Source organism: Lampetra planeri, unplaced genomic scaffold (genome assembly GCF_965212315.1).
Source record: "Lampetra planeri unplaced genomic scaffold, kcLamPlan1.2.h2 scaffold_1249, whole genome shotgun sequence".
Lineage (NCBI taxonomy): Eukaryota > Metazoa > Chordata > Hyperoartia > Petromyzontiformes > Petromyzontidae > Lampetra > Lampetra planeri.
This window is the reverse complement of record NW_027613964.1, coordinates 1-24343: the sequence shown is the minus strand read 5'-3', so window position 1 is coordinate 24343 and position 24343 is coordinate 1. Positions and strand designations below refer to the sequence as shown.

The following is a 24343-nucleotide window of genomic DNA, read 5'->3' as shown; positions in this document are numbered from 1 at the left end:
ATTGCCCGGAAAACAACAACAACAACAAACAAACAAAAACGAAAGAGGCCCGTGTTCCTTTGTTACCAACAACCTCCCGCCGCTCCACCTTCCTCCCCGTGTCCATTGCTGGCAATAGTCCCGCATGAGAGGGGAACTTGTCGTCTTCGGTTCAGCATAACTACCAACGTATGAAGTCCTGAAGGTGGATATGGCCCTGGAAGCCCCTCAGATCCCTCCATAGAATCGTCAAGAATGACGCCCTCCTCCTCCTCCTCCTCCTCCTCCTCCTCCTCATCTGGACAGGATCCAGACTAGAAGCCGGACACTCCGCAGCGGAGTAACAACACCAATCTCCTCCCACGACTCACTTTCCAAAATACTCTCATTTGTCAGACCGATATTTGAAAGGCGACGATGAACCCGGCAGCGTAGTTCGAACGAATCCGAATCAAACACTCTGACCTCATGTTTTCCTGCAGACATGTCTGCTGGTGGATGAAACACCGCAGAGAGGTCCAACGAATTTCCCTCAGAGAGAAAATCAACGACTCGGTTGTCTCGAATAATTCACAAAGTAAAGTCTAAATAATGTTCAATGAGTGGAAAAAAGATATAATATAAATCATTGTAAACGTTTGTACGAAACAAAAACAATATTTTTTGTTAATTTTGGATGTTTTCCTGAAATAAACAATTTCTCTTTATGCTGGGGGCCCTCTGGAACTCCATTCCAGGACCCCCGGGGGTTCCCGGACCCCCCCCCCCCCCCATTTGATAGTCATTGAATCTCCCTCCACATCAAACGTGGAACCCCGCTGCGTCCAGGATGCACAGTTTCTTGAGAAGGATATTTACGTGCCAGCCTCAGAAGAATAGGCGATGGAGGACATGTCTTCCTCATGTGGATATCCAGTGCAGCTCTGTCAGGATGCAACATTTATATGAACCCTTCCCTGCTGAGCCGACAATAAATAAATACTTCTATATCCGGTAGCAGCCAACTCCAATAACAGATACTACTACTACTTCTGTTATCACTGCTACGACTACTACTACAAATAATAATAATAATAATAAATTATTATTGGGTATAATACCTATTACCATATATTAGTGATTAATAGTTATTATTTACCACAGATCACATACTACTACTACTACTAATAATAATAATAATAAAAACTATATTATTATTATTATTATTATTATTATTATTATTATTATTATTATTACTGTAAGTTTGGATCGTGCACAAATGGACAATACCTTGGGTTGCTAATGAAGAAGTTGTAATGAAGAGAGGTTGTGTGTCACTCCAACTTCACCGCCATACTATGAGGGGTTGTGAAATGAGCATTACCAACAGCAAGGACAAACGTGGGTTTAGGTTTTTATTTCGTTACAAGTGGAGCATTTCATAATTGGCTCAAAGTGAACAATTTACACCATCAACACAGTTCAGTAACATCTGCAAGAAGCCGTTGTGTTTTAAGTACAGACAAAATACAGACAGTACAAAATGAAGTCAATCGCGTTAATCCAATTTAATCCGACCAAATAAAACTTGCATCCGTCTCTGGTATCTGAACACAGATGATCCCCGGGAGGAACCGGGTTAACAGTGACGTACAAATGGATGGGAGCCAAACGCATCTGGCGCACGCGCAGCGTCCATGTGCTGGGCGGATGTGACGTATGGAGGTGAGGCAGGTGGATTCAGTTGGGGGAAACACCGGCCATCGGAGGGCGGGTGTGCTGTGCGAGTGTCTCTCGAAGGGCGTGCTGAGGATGCTGTCTATGGCGAACGAGCTGCTGAACTTGGCCCCGGACTCGGCGGCGGACTGCGGTGGACTTTTCTGCGGCTCCCTGATGAACGTCTCCTTATTAATGCGCTTTCTTCTGCGCCGGAACACCCCGTCTGCGAACGTGTATTCGCTGTGGGGATTGAGCATCCAGAAATTGTCCTTCCCCCAGGGTCTCGACGGGTCCCGGAGTACTTTGAGAAAACAGTCGTTCAGAGACAAGTTGTGTCGCACCGAGTTCCTCCAGCCGGTGTAGCTGCCACTGAAGAAAGGGAACTTTTTCATCAGGTAGTCGTTGATCTCCGCTAGAGTCAGACGGCCCGACGGGGAGTCCCGGATCGCCATGGCGATGAGAGCGATGTATGAGAAGGGGGGTTTGGGTCTCCTTGTATACGGCTTTGACTTGCTGCTGCTGCTGCTGCTGCTGCTGCTGCTGCTGCTGCTGCTGCTGCTGCTGCTGCTGCTGCTGCTCCCGACAGGTGCGGGACTGTGCGCCACGCAGTCCCCATCCGACCCCAGCTCCTCCTCGGCGGGCGCACAGCGCAAAACTCCCCGCTGCCTCGCTCTGGAAAAGTTGTTTCTCACCGTGGTGCCCGCACAAAACCCCCAACTTCATACTGTGATCGACGAGTTCTCTCCCCTGGTTGTTGTGTCCGGTTCCAGCTTCCAGCGGCGTGGCGCGTCCCGGACGGAGGACTGCGGAGACGTGGTGCCGGTGATCGGTACCTGGCGGAGCACTGAGGCTCCTCTCACCTACAGCAGTTTATAGGTCGTCTTGGGACCAACCCAGGAAGGCGGAGTTCAGTGAATATCTCCCAATACCTCTGTGTGCATATTTTACATAAAAAAAGTTTCTATAATATACTAGAAATTCCACCATCAGATATCTCACCAGAAACTGCTTACTAACTCTTTAGCAATTGTCAGGGTTAAAAGATAAGGGTCAAGGTCTCACCTGTGGAACGTGAGCTAGTTGACACCTGAGACAGCAGGGGGCAATGTTTCCACTATTTGTTGAACGTTCACTGTCATTTGTCACTCACAGGCAGCACTGCTGGGTGGAAGGGTTCCACATTAATTACAGCACAGCAAACATATGAGAATACGGAGAACACACCTGAGTCACAGTCAGTTAGGGAGTCACAAAAGGTGCACGCACAACTCTTACACTCTCAACTCATTTGACATGGTGTCTAATGATTGTTCCCTGGGGCCTGCACTTTATCCCGTAGGCAGATGTTGCCCTTCCAACCCAGAAATAACCCCTGTGACTTCTTTGGTGACATAAATAGAGGCACTCCCAGTGTTCATTGTTCGACAGTGGATGCACTAAAGAAATAAGAGGAGATTAACGTTCCCTCTGAGCCCACTAAAACAATTATGCATCCATGAAATACGGAAACGGGTCAAGTAAATGATAATAGCCTTGAATAGGGGGTCATTTCATATGTGATATGTGGGTTATATAGTTAATTGCTTCCAAATATCAGACGAGAACATTGGTTTCAGCTTGTGTTCCAACTGTCAAATGGAACAAACACATTGCCATTGCACTATAGTGGCTGGGCTTTTGTCCACACAAATGACGAATTTCAAAGTGTTTGTGCATGTTTTGTGCTGGTTTGAATGTTTGGATTTTCCATTAATGCTCTGTTTGCGTTGTGCATGACGGCCAGTCGGAGGTGAAGTCACTTATTTTGAAAGGTGGCGAGTCATGGATGGATTCCTGCGAGCCAACCACACACTAACAAGTTCTTCAACACCGTATATTTATTCTGTCCACTAAATCTTACACATTGTGTCATGTAGGCTTGCGCACCAAACAAAGCTCAACAACAGCTTATCCGTAATAACTGCACACACGCGCTCATGAGGGCCTCATGAATGGTTCATCAACATACTTCTAGCGGAGAAGACTGATGTTATGTTATCAACAGACACAGAGTGAAGTTTGTAATAACAGTAAAGTCATTCCAACTGTGAATATGATGATGGAAAGTCTTTACGGTGTCATTAAGGTCTGGTAGGCATATTTTTAAACTCATCACATCTACAGTAACTGTAACAATCAGTTTTCTCACAAAATCATTTTTTTTACCACTAATTTACAACTTTATGATTCATCAAACCAATTATATGCTAGAACCCATGAATAAAGCAAATAGTTTTATTTCATGAGCCCCAATATCCAAGAAATCATACTGATTATATAACCAGAAAAGAGGATGCAAAGGTTAAATGTTAGGGATTGTTCAGATAATACGCAACTGTGAAATATAATAATGATGACAAACAATATTTATAAAGACAAAATTTACATTCCATTGAACGATGAACAAAACTATTCATAACAATAACCAAATAAATATAATATATATAATAAAAATAGTTTGCAGAAATGCATTTCTAAGCATTTCACAAGTAGAAGAAACCCAACAGTCAAAAATACAATTTCAATGGAAAGGTGTGTGCTGCAGTTGTATAGCATTGGGGTGCAGTATGGAAGGGGACTCATCCTGGAAGTAACAATGACACAAAAATACATCATTTCTATCATTTGTCAAGTCAAGGGTTGAGGTTTTTTTTTTCTTTTGCACAGGCGCTACAGTCGTAAGTTGATAAAGTTTGAAGTGTCACTGGCTCATTTCAAGTCACTAGACATTTTCTAGGGTGACTTTTAATACTACTGTGTCGTTTTTGACATTGTGCTTGGGGACTCGTACTGATTGGGATACTTTAAGGAAAAGTATTTCAGACTTGCTCAGCATTTCAGGCACATGTCTAAAAATAACCCTGTGAGGAAGAATACCTGACAAGACTTGTAGTTTGCATAACGCCCGCTCATGGGTTGTGTTCTTATGCAAACAAAAATGTTTCGCGTGTGAGGCAGCAGTTAGTCTGAGAGGTTCAGATGTTGGAGTAAGATTGTGGAGTCAGATCCATAAACGGGGTGTCTGCTCGTACGTTTAAGTTAAAAGCAGTATGTTGATTCCCTGACATTCCGTCATGCTATTTATGGCAGCTGTGTGTTTATTCTGACTATTAAATCCACTGTAAACATATTTTATCAGCCACTAATTATAGCAGATCAGTGTCTGGTGTCTCACAGTTTAACTGCAGCTTCATGGGTTTTGCATGGGTTTGGATGTGACTTCTTGTTTATCATCAGCCAGTTTACAGTAATTCTTCCTTGTGTTTTTGCTCCCACAAGCTTCACATGTAGTCGGTATTAATATAACCTTGTCTCATGGCCGACCTTTCCACTATACAGTTATTTGGGACACCAAATGTACCAATGTAGATTTCTTCCTTCGGTGAGCCAGGGATAAAGTGTGACATCCACAGACAAGCTAGCGCAGAAGATTTGGAAATTTGGAGGTTAGGGTTAGGTCTGGGGCACCTGGAGGCACTGTTGACCAATTAGTTTTGTCAATCTGTGTCCAGTATCTGTGTCCATTAGCTACTACTGCTTTGGTCTACCTAGTATACACCTCTACGATGGTTCATTCTTTCTTCTGCTCGCTCCTTAAGGATCGTGGTTTATGCTGGAGACGGTCCCAGCTGTCCGTGGGCACATGGTGGGGTACAACATGGACGAGTCGCCACTTCATCGCAGTGATGATTGATGATGAAATTCAGCTTTGCAGGTCTGTCATCAGCAGATCAGGTCAGTCCTCAATTCTTAACTTTCTTGTTGCCACAATAAATATGTGTATACCATCTTTAATACTATTGAGAGAGACTGAAAGATCATGGACAAAGTTCTCGCATGTGTGGTTATGTCGGAGAGGTAGAAGCAGTGGGAGAAGGAATGAGAACAGGCCCGTGCCTGTTGATGGTTTGGGAGGTTTCTATTCTGGGCTCGTCACATCTGATACAAAAACAAATGAACTGTCAAACAGATGAAAATAAGAAACTAGAAATGGAACATCAACAAGTACAAAAAAACAGGGCAGCACAAGAAAGTTGACAATTACCAACTAAAACTTATATCACTGTTCTCATTACAACACTACTGTACACAATAGAGTGTAAACTGACTTTTCTGACTTTGTAGAACATTGATTAAATATATTGAAATATACTTATAAATATAATAATATATATAAAAATATACCGCATTGAAGGACATCTTTCTTTCAGGCTTGAAGGACATGTCTGCTGCCAAGAAAAAAGTCTCAAGCAGACCAATCAGGTCCACAACAAACAGGGGGGAAAAAAGCATTTTGTTTACATGTGAACATGTTAACGACTTAAACAGACCAGTGCAGTTTCCAATCTGCTTCCAATATTTGCGTGATATTTACTTTTTAGCTGCTTCACCTTGCGATGTCTGCTTGTCTCGCATGTTTGATGGGGGGTGAACACTGTCAAATGGGTGAGGGGCTGGGACTTGTGTGACTTCATAAGCATGTGTGATGATGGTGAAAGTGTTACAAAAATGCAGCTTGTATTTATTCCATCCACGGTGACTGTTTTCAGGTTGACGTGTACGTGAATGGAGTGTCATAAACTGCCAAGCCGCAGGGCAACAAATTGTCAGCATTTTCACACTCTGAAAGAGGAGAAACGCAGAGGAGCATGAATGGGCCTGGGATGTATTCAGCTCACAATATGTCTGACTCTACCTTGGTTCCATTTCGTAGTGGGTCGAGACAAGCTGGCCTCATCTTATACTGTATGCACTCAAATGCATTAGCAGCCAATGTCTTTGGCAGCATTCATGCTGCGTTTACCTATTTTTACTTTGACCCAAAGACAATTGACAAATGGTTTTGCGACAGCGACAGCTTTAGTGTTACAGATTTATTGTGACATTTATCTTGCTACCTTTGCACTGAGGAACTGCTGTTTCCTACTATTTATCCACTCACTGAAAAAGAGGAGATGTAGTCCAGGAAATGTCATAATTTCCCATACAAACACCATAAAAAAAAGAAGTGAAGTTAGACATTTTGAATTGAATGAATATGTGTATGAAACTGTTGAAATTTGCAAATGCTTTGAATCCAATTAAATGTCCCTGTAAACACATTGTACATTTATATTTAGATTTTTTTCCCAGATGTGAAATAATTAAAAATCTAAATCTGAAGCACACCAGCACAAAAGTAGATTTGCCCCTCATCTATTGACCCACCGTATCTGCTCCATGATTGGCTGGAATGTGTCATCTGATCTCATAGACTGTTCGTGCTGACTACAGTTGTGTGTAGTTTCAGATCGTCTGTAAACTGGAAATAGAATAACTCAGAGACCTAAACCATGAAGCACACCGTCTTTGTTCTTGTAGATGTAATTTAGCTGCCATGGCGACGGTTAAAAATCATCACATTCAGCAACATCGCACCCCAAATAAGGCAGCTAAAGCCACATGTGCTCTGTACTGCAAGTTTTTAATTATACAATCAAGGTAAGTGGGCGTCTCTTTGCTCTGGGACTTATGTAAACTGAAAGAGGATGTTATTCATCTATAATTGTGTTTATCCAAATCCAACTGAATTTCTCTGGCTCTAATTTGTTCCACATAATGACGTCAATGAATCTTCTTGCTTGTGCCATTGTTCTTGCCGGTTTGCACGTTATTGCTTAGACTTTAAAACCGTCAGACTTTTGGAAAGACTGAACTTTTGGTCTCAATTTCCTCCTCAGTCAGCGGAAACCGGTGATATTCAAACGGGTACAGCTGTAAAGCATGGTGACGTTCCTCTGTCAAGGATTATCTATCAATATTACAACATGTAACATTGTCATTTCGGCTTTTTGTACTCCTCAGTACAAAAGTACTTGTTTACTTATTCTTAAGTAAGTAAATAATGTAATCTCTATAGCAACAATAAGGCAGGATCAGACAAGTGCCGACATTTGTGTGTGTGTGTGTGTGTGTGTGTGATTTAAACAAAAGTCCAGAGTATCAGTAGAGAATATGCTATGCAATCATGATATGTACTGTAAATATGCAAATCTCTCAACATAAACTGGTAATTTGATCACATTTCTGCCTCTTGGAGCGTCTTAAATCTACGTCTAGATTCATTTAATCTAGAGCTGAAATGATTTCTTGAGTAAAATGAGTTACTCATTATAAAAAGTCATTGAGGCAGAAGAGCTTTGACTCTCGTGGAGTTTGGCTGCTGTTTAAACAAGTGCCATGATTTGCTCGTGGGACCGGGTGGCGCTAATGCCCCCAAAACGAATTATTAGCAGAATACTTGTACAATACAATAATCGATGTCTGAAACTCTCATTTAATCTTTAGTTTAGTCAAATACTCAAAACAATATAGAAAAGTGTCTCACTGAACTTCTAAAACTGAATATAACATATTGTACAGAGAGTAGAGATTGTCAGTAGGAGTATTGACCAGTAATCTGCCGGTAAAATGAGAAGATGCTCTCCTGGATGATTCGAGGCTGATTTTACTTTCAGTCGGCATGTGGGTTGTTAGTGGGAATGCTATTTTAAAATGAATATGTCCTTTTCGGCCGTCCCTAAAACCACATATCACCATTCAGCTCTCGTAGATGAAATGACGGGATCCCCCCTCAGGTGAAGGCTGCATGAATAATAGCACTACACCTGTTTGGATTATTTTCAAAGGGGGAAGAACAGAACTCACAGAGCAGACAACAAAAGGTGCTTCGTGCAAACAGAAGGAGGAACTCCCTTCAGGTGAGAGCCTGTAAAAGACTTTGCACGAAACCAGCACAGGGTTTACCAGCACACACCTTATTCCCATGCAGTCTGACTGCAGTCATTCAGAGGGCAGAAAAACACTGACATCTTTCCCAATTAAATTGTCCGGTTTCTGTAAATCACCACCAAAGATGGGGGGGGGGGGGGCAACAAGTTTTATAATAACTGCAAACTAGAAACCCTTTTCATTTACAAGGTCTTGTGATTGCAGAATAGCAATGTAATCCTTGTTCCTCTACTACAAAACTTCATTTTGATTGGAAATGTTTGGAAATAAATGTGACGTCTGGCTCTCATGCGGTCTTCCTTGGATTCCATAAACACATCTCCCAGGTGGTCTCAAAGTGTGTGTGTGTGTGTGTGTTAGTGTGCATTTCTCCAAGCATGTGCTTGTTTCTGAGTAAGTCAGCATGTTAGTGTGCATGTGTGTTCAAAAGGAGACAGAGAGGGAGAAAATCAGCTCTGGCATGGAGCGCAGCCAAGCTCCCGATGGCAGCATCCTCAGCAGAGCCCGATGCGATCTGACAGCTGAGTTTAATGATATTTATTTCCAAGCCACACGCTCCCAGGCCTGTTCTGGATCCATTCTCTTGACTCGTAGCTGGAAGTGAGATCAGCACAATGCCCCATGACATGTGCGAGAGCAGCTGCAACGTGTGTGAGTAGTGAGTGTTTATAGAATGCTGATGAATGTGTGTAAAAAATATGCGTTGTGTCAGTGCACATTCCATTTGAGATGAATGTTGGCACCCTATACTGCAATTGCACACACGCACCAATGGCAGCAATGGATGTTTTTATGAGTGTGTGAAGGTTCAGTGCTTTATGAAATAAAGATGGTAAACGTTTTGCTGGCTTTGCATTTGGACGTCTGTCTGTCTACCAAACTTCATGGAGGGGTGCCACGTGCACCGAGGAAGAAACGATTCCACAGATAAACATGATTAAAAACAGTGTAGGAGCGTTGGTAGAAGGGTGTGCTCTCTCTGTTGGCTGTCTGTCGGCGTGACTCCACCGAAAATTCCTGAGTGGAACTCCCGACAGAGGTTGTTCAAAACAACACTGACAAACCTGCCGACGCTCATTAACACATCCCCTCAGAATAATTCCCTTACCTGTGTTATTCACATTATGTATAGGTGTCATAATTACTGCAGTGGGTGCAGTATTGAAGGCTCCGACTGTCATTATTGGTGTCACAGTGTCACAGTCGACCTTGAAGATTTCCATTAAATGGCTGAATGATGGTGAGCCCAAATACCTGTTTTGAAAGAAAAGTTATCATTTCTAGTGTGGGCCTCTTTGTTTCATTCATTCCCATTAGATTAGATTCATCTGATCTGTCCAAAAAAATAGGATCTTTTACCTCTAGCTAAACAACAGCCAGTCAGTGAAATGAAGATTTTTCACATTTGCCTCCTAATCAGCAATCGGTGTCAGACTTTTTCGACAGCAGAGGTCGATGTCAGTGGAATGCCACTTGGCCAGATGTCTCACGCGTTTCGAACATAGATTTGTGTAACGTGATCTGACAATCAGAAAGAAGAGTCATAAGTCATCTTTGGCACCTGGGAGAAAAGTCAGCGTTCACACCAGATACAAACTTCATCTTCCTTTAAAGGCAAATCCCTTGTTGAAGTACGGTCACGTTACAAGTTAAAACTGAAATCATTAATCATTTTAATAGTTTCTAAATGCACTTAAGCAAACTTAATATGGCAGCAGACAAAAAAAAATTAACACAGACAGTTTGTAGCTCGGTGTGTGGTATGTCTGCAACAGGGGAATGTAAACTGTGCTTGAAATGTGATCCGCTGCCCTGGTAGTCATCAGGTTAAGAGATCTGAACGAGATTAATACAGCACAGACATCTCACCCAGTAATCTCTACCCATTCACCAGTTAAAGCTCTCTTCTCTTTTTTAACTCGCATACACAAAGCACCTTCTTGTTTTATTTTCTCGTAGCTGATGAGCTGTTGCTGCAGCCAAACGCTAACTTAGGTCAAGATGTTGAGTCATCCAGGCATTGTGGCTTCCCAAGTGTTTCCAAGGGGCATAATTACACAATCCATCAGTCAGTCCCTGCCAACAAAGGTGCGTGAGAGAGACCTGCTGCTCCACCCTCTATCTGACCAGCAATATCTGATAACGTGACATAAAGCAGTTGTCTATATAAACATTCCTGATTGGTGAACAGGACAGATTGAAAACATGCCATGTCTGGCATGATTCATGTGGGTAAGGCTAAAGCGAGACAATAGAATCATTTTAACTGCACTTCACCTAGTGAGCTGGTGTCTAACCACTGTAAACAACAGCTTACGTATCGTCACATCGGAGTCCCGCAGTGGATCCACGAACTGTGATTATTAACGCTATAAATTCTCATAGATTGCCTGCTCCCACATTAAATACTTGCATATGTCTTAAACGTTCTGCAGAGAGTATCACAAAGGATTGCAAAGGATTCTCCACTGTTAAACAAAAGAGGAAATGCATCTTCAAGGGAATCCAGACACACGTTGTCCACCCACCACAGGAAGTTCCTCAATGTGCCCAAATAGAATATATTCGCTTCTTTGGTTCCTCAAAATATGTTTTCAACCTATATGACCACAAAGAAGCTGTGCAATCGCTCACTTTATTTTATTGGAAAATTTGAAGATTTGAGAAGGCTTTCTTCAAGATTCTTCATATTCACAATGAGTGAATTGAAAACAATACAACAATCTAACGGGAATAGCCAAGAGAAAAGAAAATGTGTCATCTCAGCCCACACTGATGACTCACCAACAGACTGTTATTGTTAAACACTTCAGGTACTTAGAAACTCTGTCAGAGCCTGGCGACGCCATTTCTCAGGAAGCTGGCAGTGGAACCGCTGCTGAAAGGATGTTTTCATTTCTACACCCACTGTTTGTCAGGTTCTGAAGAGGGCAGGTGTGGTGTGATGAGGTCGGAGGAGAGTTCGTAGTTTCTATTTCAGTCTCCTCAAGGGACAAGGATGTCCATCATCAGGGGACTGTGATCTGTCTCCTGCCTCTAACCCAGTGTTACATCAACAGGCTGGAATATTGTGTGATGCCGTAAGTGATTGAATTTTAAATACTGATATTCCATCTCATGTAGGAGGGGCAAACGCACGTTCAGTCTGAAGTACACGTTCTCAACCTCAATTAAAAGAGTCAGATGAATGACATTAGTCACGGCTGTTTTGTGCAAATCCAGCTAATGGTGTTACCATGTTATTGTCGTGAGAACACATATAAACACACAACATTCTCAAGAATTCATACAGCCTCTGGACACCAAGCCAGTATTTGTGCATGTTAAATCTTGAATCCAATAAATGATCTGTTTTTACTTTTGTACAGGGTTCTGCAGTAGGTTGCCATTATCAATCATTGTCATGTTGTATGTTTGTTGAGAGGACAGTATGAAATAAAATCATCACAACACTTGTGTTCAGATATGAAACGGAACTCTGATCAACATAGTTCCTATTCTCTTTCTCAAACATCCGTTTGTCCAGGTGTGGGTGTTGTTGTTGTTTTTTGTGTTTTTTCATTTCATTCATCACATTCAGCAGACATCTTTTCTCTCCAGTCGAATTCATCTTGTCATGTCATCATTCGTCGGATGCTGGGAAAGGACATGACAAAGCAAAGTGATAATTCTGCTCTAAATAATAACAGTGTATTGAGAATGACAGAGGTTGACGGTTGTGTGTGTTGAAGCAAAATGAAAAAGTTTATTATCAACTACATTATGATGTGGCATCACGCAATGTACTTTGTCCGTTTGCCATTGTCATGAACTGTTTACTACGAATGATGTTTCTTGGCACCTAACGGTGATCTGTGAACTCCACAGCAGCATGAACTGTGCCCATAAACACAATGGAAGACCCGAGTCAAAGAGTCAGACACGATGAAAGCGTTTCCCGTCCATTGACCTATTGTCATTCCGGAGCCTGCCATGTTAGGGAGAAAGATCAAAACAAACCCTTTGTAATCTGACCTCACGTGGTATCAAACAGCTCCTAGTAACAAAACAACAAACGATGAGGTAAAAGGGCACAAAAATAGTCAAGGCGAACACAATGCCATTGTAACTGGAGGGTGCATCGGGACTCTGGAATTGTGTTTGGCTGCCAAGTTTGCACACACCTTCTGTTTGCATGTGCAGATGTAATCAGTGGTAAAGCTACATGTCACAAAAGAGAGGCATTTAACTTAAAAAAAATGCTGCAAAACAATCCAACGTGCAGAAATGACTGATCCGCATGAAACAAGTAACACAGTCTATCAAGTTACAAAGGAGCTGGGGAATGCACAGGTGCAAACTAAAGCTGGGTTCTTTCTTAGCAAACTGTGTTGTGAGTCTTAAAAGAACATTTTCAGACTCACAGCTTTGTTCCTGTGAGCACTTATTGAGTTGACTTCCATCATCAGCAGGTACACCGGTGACGGGACTGAAGGAGACAGAGCAAAGGGAAATGAATGTGAGGTTTTGAACAGGGTTGTTGGCTGCTGTCACATCACAACAGGTACTATTGTCTCTTGGCACATCGCCACGCAACGCCATGTGCAGTGCTCCCCGCCGCTGTCTGCATCCTCTGCAGCACAAGCATCACATTCCGTAACACGTTTTCTGTCTGCAAACAACTGCAGGGCGGTGCAGATTTCTGTTGTTGAAGTTCACACACAATAGTTTTGTCAGTACTTTACAGAAGAGATTCAAATGGGTAATATAAATAAATGACCTGGCTTATTTATTAAACTGAAGTCAACATGCACAAAACAGAAAACTGTCTAGTTAAAAAAAAAAAAAGAGAGACCAGAGGACCAGAAGCAGCAGTGACACTGTCCATCATTAGTCTTTGTCACTAAGAGATTCAGATAATTGTGTCAAACAGGCTTCTCCTCATTTCTGACCATATCAAAGTTCAGATCTGATCGTCTGAATCTTTATTGACATTTAAATGTGCACGGAAGGATGTTTTACAACTGTTTTTGACATCAATTACACATAAGCCCAGGCTTCTAAGAAATGTTTTCCTAATGAGATGTTACAGTTATGGTTATACTGAATTGAACTGCATCCTCATAATTGTTATGATTGTAAACAAACCCGTGAAAACATATTTTGAAAATATTTGAAGTTAATCCAGTTGAACTTAATTGTATTTTTATCTAATTTGAATATATATATATATTTGTTATTATTTTTGGGGTTCATTTGTTATATTTAATACTTAATTGTGTATTCTAGTGGATGACATTAGAGTGTGTGAACACTTTGACAGATATTTTAGATTTGTCAGTAAAAAAGAGTTTTCAAGCACTCCAGGAAAAAAGTGAAATTATTTCACAATAACAGCAGCATTACACAAATGAAAGGTATTGGCAAAGAGGCAGAGAGGCAGTGAGACACACATTAACAAACAGTCCTAAATTCCATGGTGTTATTCTGCTGGGGACTTAATGCCTGATGAGTCAGACACATAGAAATGACACAGACAGCACCTATAGAAAACAGCAATGACTAATGTCTCTGTGGAAGAGGATTCTCTGTTTTGGGACAGGTGTTGACACGGGTGACTCCCATCTGGCACGTGATGTGGGCGAATAGAACATAAACAAACCTGTGTCTGCTCTGCCTGGAGCTGACGTGCTTAAGAAAGTTCTTTAAGCAAGAAGGTCTCAGCAATTTCAAGTATGATCTGTGTGATGTCTTGTCCCATTACACAGTTCAAACACGGACACACATGCACACACGCGCCTACACACACACACACACACACACACACACACACACACACACAATAAACAGAACTGTAATCAGGTACATTATGGGAGAAACGTGTTTTATAGTTACTCATGACAGTGTTCATGATTACAGTTGACAGTCAACTGTCAGTGCAGTGGAAGTAGTAGAATGTTTCATTCAGCAGACACAGCTTTGCCCCAATTTAAAGTGTGATGATTATTAAAAAGAATGTTAATCGATGTGTTGAAGGATTTTAAAAGTAGCTTGACAATAGTCTGTTTTGAAATCAAAGCATTTGAAAAAGTTGAGAGCATTCCTTCGAAACGGAGAATAGTCATCAAAAGGTCATCAAATGTAAGTATTTAAACCCTTGTTACCGTTTGTGATTATAATAATAATATAAAATAGTTTAAAACCCCACTCTACCTTTTTGTGTTTATAGAATAGAGGATGTGAACAAATAGTAAAAAACTATGTGTACATGGATGTATATACAGTATCAATGATTGGTCATTAGTCCAGTCACTGTTAGTTCACCATGCAGCTTTTTCATGTCATATTCTGTGTGAATTTAATATTCTGGACAGAACAGACAGTAGATGCAGAATCTTTCGATTAGGCAGCATTGTTTGGAACAGCTGTATGTGCCATGACAGCTTTCACAGTAGGTCTCCGTCTGGCAGTCCTCTATAGGGGTGGCTAGCTTTGTGTAATTGTTGACAGACAGCCACTTGGAGTGTGCAGACTCTTTTATTTACTATTTTTTACAATGTGAAACACGTCTGCTCCAACATTTGTTTGCTTTTTCATTCAACATTTGCATACTCCTGTTCACAGACAGGCACAAAGACATGGTTATAGTGATCTTTAATCATTTTATTCACCCATCACAAGCAGGGACAATAGGTTTTATGTATAATTACTTCACATATACAGCTCGGGAAAAAAAAAATCAAGACACCACTGCAAAATTATTGGTTTCTCTGATGTCGCAATTCATATGTGTTGGAGTAAAAAGGGTATTTTTGTTTTCCGACCTAACACGACAATACACTTTTTCACAGAGAATTCAGAAATCAATATAATATAAATATAATCTTTATTTTAATTTATTTTTTCCAGAGCTGTTAAGTTCATGAAACGTGTGGGTTTTTTTCCCTCTCCGATCGTTCATATCAAGCAGACGTATGATCTGCTATAACTTCACTTCTGGGCCAAGTCTTGGTTAATGCTTAACTGAATCCATCATAATACTGAAGAAATCAAATAGTATTTCTGGTATTTGGATCAGTAAATGTCATAACATCTTTATGGCCTCCATGACATAATCTTATCAATGAACATGGCCTGATTAGATGTCTGTTGTTACATATGTCAACTTGTCCTTCACAAACATCATTGCCCTGTATTCCACCATGTGGACCTGTAGATTAGATTGGAGATTGTGTTTCAGCCTCAGTCCAGAGCTAAAGGAGAGTAAATACTGGACTTCACCTGAAACATGAACTTTCACCTGAGGAGAAAAACCAGAATGAGTGAAAATGATACTTTGTGCCTGCTCGATGTGTCAACATGTGTGTCAGTCTATTGACCGGTCTGAATTCAGTCTGCATAATGCAGTTCTGCTGACTGTCTGTTTAGATAAATAAGTTATCATCTTCCTCTTTCTGACAAAACAGCCTGTGCACAGTAAATTAATTCACTTCATTTCATTATTCTACTTTACACTGGTGCATTTGAACTGTGGTTTCTTTCTATGAATGTCATTGAAAGAACATTGATCCTGCCATCCATACTGTATAAAGTCTTTGGATGCAGTGTGTGTGTGTGTGTGTGTGTGTGTGTGTGTGTGTGTGTGTGTGTGTGTGTGTGTGTGTGTGTGTGTGTGTGTGTGTGTGTGTGTTGTTAACTGTTTTCACAGCTGAGAGCAGAAGAGAGGCCTTTCCACACCTCCTGACAGCTGTGTTCCACCCAGTCACGCATAGCACTGGTCTCCACCTCTCACTCCAGGGCTGCTGGTGTTATGAGAAATTCTCCCTGACAACACATTAAACATTTTGTCCCACATTTCTCAGGACATTTTTAAGAACATATTATTTATAGTGCAATGCCACTATTGCACTATTTTTCCTCAAATCCTTCTCAAAGGGTCCTTATGTCACACTGTTCATAAACTGTAGAACCCCACCTGAAGTGATATTACCTGTTATTAATACATATAGAGCCCCGGGAATCTGCATTTAGGGACCAGAGTAGCAGACATTTTAGTGTAATGTTCAAACTGTATTTTTATTTTTATTTTTTACCCTCCTTCATACAGAAACTGCAACAAATGCATATTGAATATCCTGCAAATGAGGATGGTGTATGATGATTTTACTGATTTGCTGATACAGTAAATTTAGATGATGATTGTAGAAGGTGCAAGAGCTGTTGTGTCATGTTGTCATTATGAATATTACACTTAATGAGTGGCAGTTTGGTAATCCCTAAAGTAAAGTACTTTTATTCTCTCGCTAGATGGCTCAAAATGTATCTGACAGACAGACCTATGATGGTCAAACTGAAAATGTGCACACGTTTGACATCACCCTGACCCACATACAACACAAACAAATCAAAATGGATTATGTTTTTTTTTTGTTTAAGTTTTAAAAATCAGCCCTACAATATAGTGTATCAGTCATGATAATGAATTATATAGAATGAATTATATAGATCTTATCATGGCTCCAATAGTTTTATTGGTAGTCACTCTGCTTTAGTCTACTGTACTATCTGTACTATCTACTGTACTCTACTTATGCCCCCTGCTGGCGATAGGACTCCTGACATACTGTATGAGTGATTACTATTATTATTATTATTATTATTATTATTAAATTACATTTGAATTCATTATTGGTGTATGGTCACAACCCAAGCACTGATTTTTGTTTGTCTGGAATCAAGAATACACTTAGACAAAGCAAAATTAATGCCGATAACAATTAAACTGTAGCATTGCGCACAAAAGCTCCATTGATAGTGCGAGACTGTCCAGCTCGTTGTTAATCTATATTATTACACAGCAAATGAAAAGCACCTTGACGTTGTTCCCACTGATGTTCAACAAGCCATCTAATCCAGAACCAGGGTGTTTCCCGCCTGCACCAGTCTGCAGTGTGTTGTTCTAACCGAGGTTGTAAAAACCATACATTGCAGTTAAAGATACATTCCCGAGAGGGTTTGCAGCGGTCTTAACGTTAAAGCACAACACAAAATTCTTAAGTACATTTAATGGAAGGTCAATGTTCGTGTAAAGTTCACAGAGGTGTCTAGTTCAGGGTTGAGTTCTAGCTACTGTTTGTGTTTTAGCTAGTGCATTGTGTTAACATGCAGAGGGCTGTGACATCCCAGTTTATCACTATTTGAAGAGAAGAATCTTCAGGATGGACATACGAAGCTTTTCATGAAAAACTACCATAGAAATTGCTTTGAACGTCTGGTTCATATTTTAGTCTGGTGTGTGTCTTTCTGGGGAGCCCTCAACTTTTATTAGCTCAGCAAAATAGTTTTATCCGATGAAAATCATGATATTCCTCCATGCTAAACCTGATTGACCCCAAACATTACCTGCTTAGCATTTAGCCTCTGTAAAATCAGACCAATCTGTCAGTGCGTCTCGTTTAAGCAGACAAGGAAAGCTCTGTCTGCGACGTGTTTTCCTGTCTCTGCTCTTACGTGAAAGTCAAAAATCGGCTTGAGTGACGGCCCATACTTTGCCAGTGTCTCTCTCTGTGTTTACTTTGTGGTCTTGCAGCCCTGAGTCGAGGCCTGTGAGCATCTCCTGGGCCTTTGTGTTTATACGGCTGGTTTCCTGTGTGGCTGTTTGGGAGCTGTGAGGGACGAGACACTGCAGTTAGACGCCGATCAAACACGAACCCTGAACATGAACACAAGATGATCGGGATTCACTGTTTCTCACTTAAACCCTTGTGAAGAGGCACGTATTTGTATTATACGTGTCTGTATTTGGTTTAACACACAACACAGACTGCATTCACACTGCAGGCAAAAGTGACGCATATCTGTTTACTTCATGACAGTCTGAACAGCACAAATATGTTTTGTTTTGTTTTTTTCAAGTCAGATCCAGGCCACTTTCATATATGGTCCTCAATCGGAACATGAAGTTTTTTCAAGTGATCCAAGTATGAGCAGTCATGTCACATTTCATAAGATGGACGTCACAATTTAGCCCAGGAGAAGGCAGGATACAGCAAAGTCAACAATGGATAAATCAAGCATGGTAGACAAATGATTCATGATCTTGTCGGCTCTAATTGTACAACATCAGAAATGCTACACACACGACACGACACTTGATGTTGCATCCATATTTACGCTGCATGGACAGCATGCAGGTCACTTCAGGGCCATGGACTGTTCACACTGGAGTCAGTGACATTTAAATTATTATGTGGACAAGAAAAAAATCGGAATCCAACACTGAGACCTGCCGAAATTAGTTAATTCGAAGACATTTGTAGTAGGAGTAGTAAAACCACACATCCAGCACGATCATTTCTTGGTGCCAGTGACATGGCCTCACTAAAGAGGTGCGCTTGTTTTACCCATCAGGATAGCTGCATGGGATGATGATGGGATGTGATGGAAATGCAGTTTATGTATTATGTCGCCATGTCAGACCTGCCCCTCTTAAAAAGCTCTGCTTCCGGGTCAAGTATAGTCATGAAAAAATGTCCTTACAACCATATTTGGAGGAATTGTGACTTTCATGACACAGTTTTTTTTTTTCCCCTCTGGGACAATTACACTAAGTTGTGTGTGTGTGTTTACTAATAGGCCCCGTGATGTTTGCAGACTGACCAGAGCTGCAGCGCTCACCGACACATGAATTTGTCCCATTGAGGGCCAGGCTGTTGGACTTTGATCCAGCAGCCATCAGCTGGACCTTGCTGCGCTATCAAAGCACCATCTCCTCAGAGACAGCTTGTCTTTCTTATCACAACAAGAATCCCGCCTCTGCCTTGCTCAACTGGACCCCAGCTCCTGGCAGCTCCTGGGTGGTCTCAGGGCTTAGCTATGTAATAACGGTGCCTAGCTCTTCCAAGAAGATGTTGAAAACAGCGGGAATGCCTCATTTCATCCAGAAAGGAACCGCCTGATAACCTAGATGGGACTGATAAGGCAAGCTGGTGTAAGACTGGGTTTCTTAAAATGAAGTAAATGAAATGTTTGTAGGTGTTAGACGTGACCTCAGAAACCACCTTTTACCAGGATTATCATGATTTCACCGCCTATCAAATCCAACATATTCATACCATGCCCATATCTGAATTTTGTGGAAGCTTGTGTGAGTTCCAACCTTGAAAGGTAATGAGAGGAGCGCGGTGCTGCTGGGAGCACATGTGAAAAAAAAAAAAAAAGAAAGAAAAAAAAATCATTGAGAGTGGAAAGCTTTGTTCTCCAGTTTTCCTCCTCTGCCACTGTCCCATGTCCCTGACCTGGGCCTGGACTCTTTTCAGAAGTGTAGGGGTGGAGGGGGGTCCTCTCCTAGTCTACCACATTTCCTGCCTTCCACACCAGCTCTAATTGGAAATATGGGTGGCCCTGTTTATTTGTATGGTCGAAATGCGGCGAGGTTGTATTTATATTTTCATGGCGCGTTCTCAGCAGTGCTACATTACATAGCCTTCCCTTGAGATCACTGTGGGAGAGGGAGAGGAGTGCCTCTGTGTGTATGTGTGTACGCGTGCATGTGCACGTGCACATGTGTGCATGTGGACTAGAAGACAAGAGGTTGTATGAGGTCTAATTTCCTTCTTTGTGAATCACTTAGTGCACTTAGTGATGTTAAAGGTAAAACATCTGTGTTAACACCTCAGTAAGTACTTTGAGAACACTTTGCAAATAGTTAGAAGTTAAAAACAGGACTGCAACAGAAGTAGATGATACAGACACTATCGTATTTAGGCATCTGCTGGTTTGTTATGTCAATCTACTTGCTGACATGGTATTTTATTACACTGGCCTTGGCAGAGAGCTGAGCTCTCACAGTCAAAGAGGGCCTCATTCATATTCCACCTGCAGGTTAATTCAAAATAACTGAAAACAAATCATGCTTGGCATTTTGGATTTTTTTTTTTTACTTGCAGTACAAGCACATTAATAATCATAAAAGATGAGAATAATGATGCAAAACCATCAATTGCGTGAAAAAGTCAAGTCAGAACAACAGAAATAATTCATGTGGAGATTAAACCATTTATATACATAGTGTTCAAGGGATTATTAAATATGATAATATTCTTGTTATTATTATCATTGCATATTGTTTATAACACTACTGTGTATGTACATATTTGACACATTGGTTTGTGGAATACAGTGATTATAGTATAATATACGTATAGATAGACTATTACATTTCATTTCACTTATTTTACTTATTACTCATTTACTTATTTTCACTTTTCTCTTTTCACTTTCTTTTTCAACTAAAGCTGTTGTAACAGAAATTTATCTCTGGGCTAAATAAAGTCATTCTGATTCTGATGTCATTTGTCATTATATTATGGTTTGTGTCACATTATGTCACTGTGTGCATTTATAATCCTGTAGTATTTGGAAGAGTTAATGAAGCTGCTGCTCCATACAAGGCTTCAGTTTCAGACAGTACAAACTAGTCTAACCTGAAGGTCTTATAGGTCCCTTAAGTATACGTGGACAGAAATGGTCCTGGATGAGCTACGTCAGACTGGTGGCAGCGAGTGTTTATCTTTTAGACTGAGACTGTTGAGCGCCGGAAGGCAGGGCTTCTAGTGGAGCTGTGGCTACACAGATCCTGGACCTGGACTGTGGATAAACTAAACACATGAGACACACACACACACACACACACACACACACACACACACACACACACACACACACACACTCACACAGGGCTCTCCCGACCTCCTCCCTGCCTGTCAGCTGGAGACCACACACTCAGACCACACAGAGTCTGAGAACAGGCCGAGTCCCTCTCACGCAACACGGCCTACGACCTGTCACTCTGCTGACGTTGGCCCCCTCTGTCACCACTGCTTCTTTGTCACTGGGACACAAAAGAAACCTTTAAGGATTTACCAAAAGGCTTAAGAATGCTCATGGTCATGGTCATTAGATAATGTCAGTGCATTACGTTCATATGTGTGTGCATGCATGTGTGTGACGCGTGCATGTGCAGTGCATGTGTGTTTATGTTTCTAACGGGGGATTTAGTCCACACGTCTGTGGGCAATTACCAGTGATCAAAGGGTTTGGGAGCACACTGATTACAGCGGACCATTGAAACGTGTGAACGTTATACAGTATTTCAGTTTCACCCTCTCCATCTCCAATCATACGTCGCCTCCTGCTGGTCATCTATGTTACTGCACTACTGCTGGGCAAATTGGTATCTCACTGCTGACAATCCTGAATGTTCTGTCTTATATGTCAACATATATATTTTTTTTCCTTTTAACCGTTCCAGAAGTTGCTTGCCAAACTAAACAGACAAGGCTGGCAGACCTGTACCTGGTTGCTTATCAACCATTGTCTCTTTGCACTTGACTATTTATGAAGTGTCTTGATTCTTTTCAGCAGTAGTACCAAGAAACTCTGTGCCCGTTGTAGTTCCCGTTATAGTTTATCATCCTCATCATCACCATCATAATTGTTTACAGTAAATATACATAATCGTGTTTAAAATGTTTTTCTTTTTTCCTTACATTAAGAGGAAAATTATTTCAACAATCTCAGGGTCAACAAGCAGGATCAGTGTCAACGAAGGTTAAGTAGAACTGTCATCAAATCCCTGACAGGGGTCTGGGTGATTCCTCACCCAAAACACGATGAGGGTCACTGACCTTGAATGTGGTGCAGAATTACCACAGATGTGTTTTCAGAAAAAATATTTTAAAATGAGGGAAAGCCAAGCATCTTTCAGCCTTTAGGAATTGTAAGTTCAGAGCGACTGCAGTATGATTCAAAATGGTCACAACAGAAATAGAACTTCTAGGGCTTTTAATGTTCCGAATCCCTAAATCTGCCCAGAATCTACACTTCAGATAGTTATCATTTGATTCCTATTTGTTTGTTTATGTTTGACATGTTTATTTTGAATAAAGCAACAAAAAGGGAAAAAGAGAACAATAGACATGAATATCAACAACACACAAGAATCCAAATTAACTGAATTTATAATGAAATTAATAGACGGCTAAAATAAAGGCACGTTTAACATTGGAAAAGAAGTGAGCGAGACATGAATATCACCCACAATGCATTGCAGTTTTACCTTTGGTGCATGGAAGCACATCCACAGGCAGGGGGCAGGAGTGTCCATGGACCTCTTCTTGCTTATATCTAAAGCAGAAAAGCATTTATAAATGGAGCAAGGTGGGCTTTTTTTTAATATTTACAACTGTAATAAGATCTGATTTACTATTGACATTTCAGTATCTACGGATGACACCATCACCTCATTGACATTAGTTGGGTTTCAACACAGGGCTGGTCATGCTGCCACCAATAGCAGCCCTCCCCCAGGGCTTTCAGACAGCTGCTGTAGATGTGCGCGAGTGAAACTCTCCTGGAGCACAGAGCACAAGCTGAAGAGTCAGCCATGCCCGACAGATGGAGGTTAGCTGGGAAGTCATACACAGCTGTGACGCTGAACTTGATGCACTAGGGGTCTGGCTGCCATAGCTCTGTCCAGGTCACCCCCATCCCACCTTGTCCAGGCTGCCTTGCTGCTGCATGGCCACCATGCTGCTGGTCTGCCCCTCCTTGACTCCTGCCCACATCTCTTTCAGGACTAGCTGGTGGTTGTCCTGCCTGTGTGCCTTCTCATAGTGTGGCTGAGGACAAGCCCCAAACCCTGCGTGTCCTGTGTCTCAGCCGGGACTTTGCAACCTCCAGTTCTTCTTGGATTGCTCCTATATCCCTGAGACTGAAGTCAAAAACCTCTCACAGGTTTCTGTGTGATAGATGGGAGTGACATGCAACATCCAACAAGAACCAAAACGTATGTCACCTGTCCCTTCTTCAGCACCATAGCCCTGGATTTAGGGTGAGATGAAGTATAAATAATTCATCCCCTCACTTTTCTATACACTTATATACACTACACACACACACACACACACACACACACACACACTACATTACACCACCACCATGTGAATATTAATGAAACACACCTTGCGAAAACCCCATTCTGTGAGACTATTTCAAACTGTTTTTTTGCTTTAACATTTGCTTCTTGGTGAACTCGTCATATTCCAGACGGTTGGGGTCATACAAAGAAGTTTGAACTATATCCTGTTTAAATGTTTAAAAATAATTAGTTACAATGGAATAACGTCCTAGATTGCAGTAAAAACTTATCTAATCGAGGATAAGACCACTTTCAATTGCTGTTCTCATTCTGTTACCTTATGGAAAAATATTGGAAAATGTATATGTACAGTGTATTCCACAAAACTGGCAACTATTTGCCCAAAGACATTACAGTATTTCAAATGGCAGGATGCGCTTTAGACCCCACCCACTGGACAGAGTGTGAACAGCACCCCAACATCCCCAAACACACACACACACACACACACACACACACACACACACACACACACACACACACACACACACACACACACACACACACACACACACGCACACACACACACACACACACACACACATACACACACACACAAAAGCCAAGTTTCTCATTGTGCTCTATAGCCAATCATCTGCTTTTAATACAAAGTCAAGATATTATATCTACATCCATTGTTTGAAAGGAAAGAACAGGTACATAGGTGAGGGTGGTGGCGTCATCAGAGCTGGCCCTCAACACATATCAGATTATGCTTCATGTGTGCGTCTTTATTACTTCTCTTGACACAACAACTGTTAGAAACTGAAGGAATAACATATTTCATATATGTCACATATTGTCAAGACTTCTGGACCACACATACATCTCATATCAGAATAATTTCAGATTTAAATAATACATTTTTAAGGTGAGTAAAGTGTGTAGCAGGGCAAC

The 24343-nt window shown here is 41.3% G+C and overlaps 1 protein-coding gene across 1 annotated transcript; it reads right to left on the bottom strand.

The window, feature by feature from the left end:
* Positions 1–62: 62 nt before the first annotated feature.
* Positions 63–23344, bottom strand: LOC144738967 (forkhead box protein Q1-like). The gene is made up of 5 exons (XM_078621962.1): positions 23324–23344; positions 23022–23147; positions 12507–12523; positions 1632–2349; positions 63–293 (listed from the first exon to the last, which is right to left on the bottom strand). Exons 1-5 carry the CDS (start codon positions 23342–23344, stop codon positions 63–65), a joined length of 1113 nt encoding a protein of 370 aa, XP_078478088.1.
* Between the last annotated feature and the right edge of the window lie 999 nt (positions 23345–24343).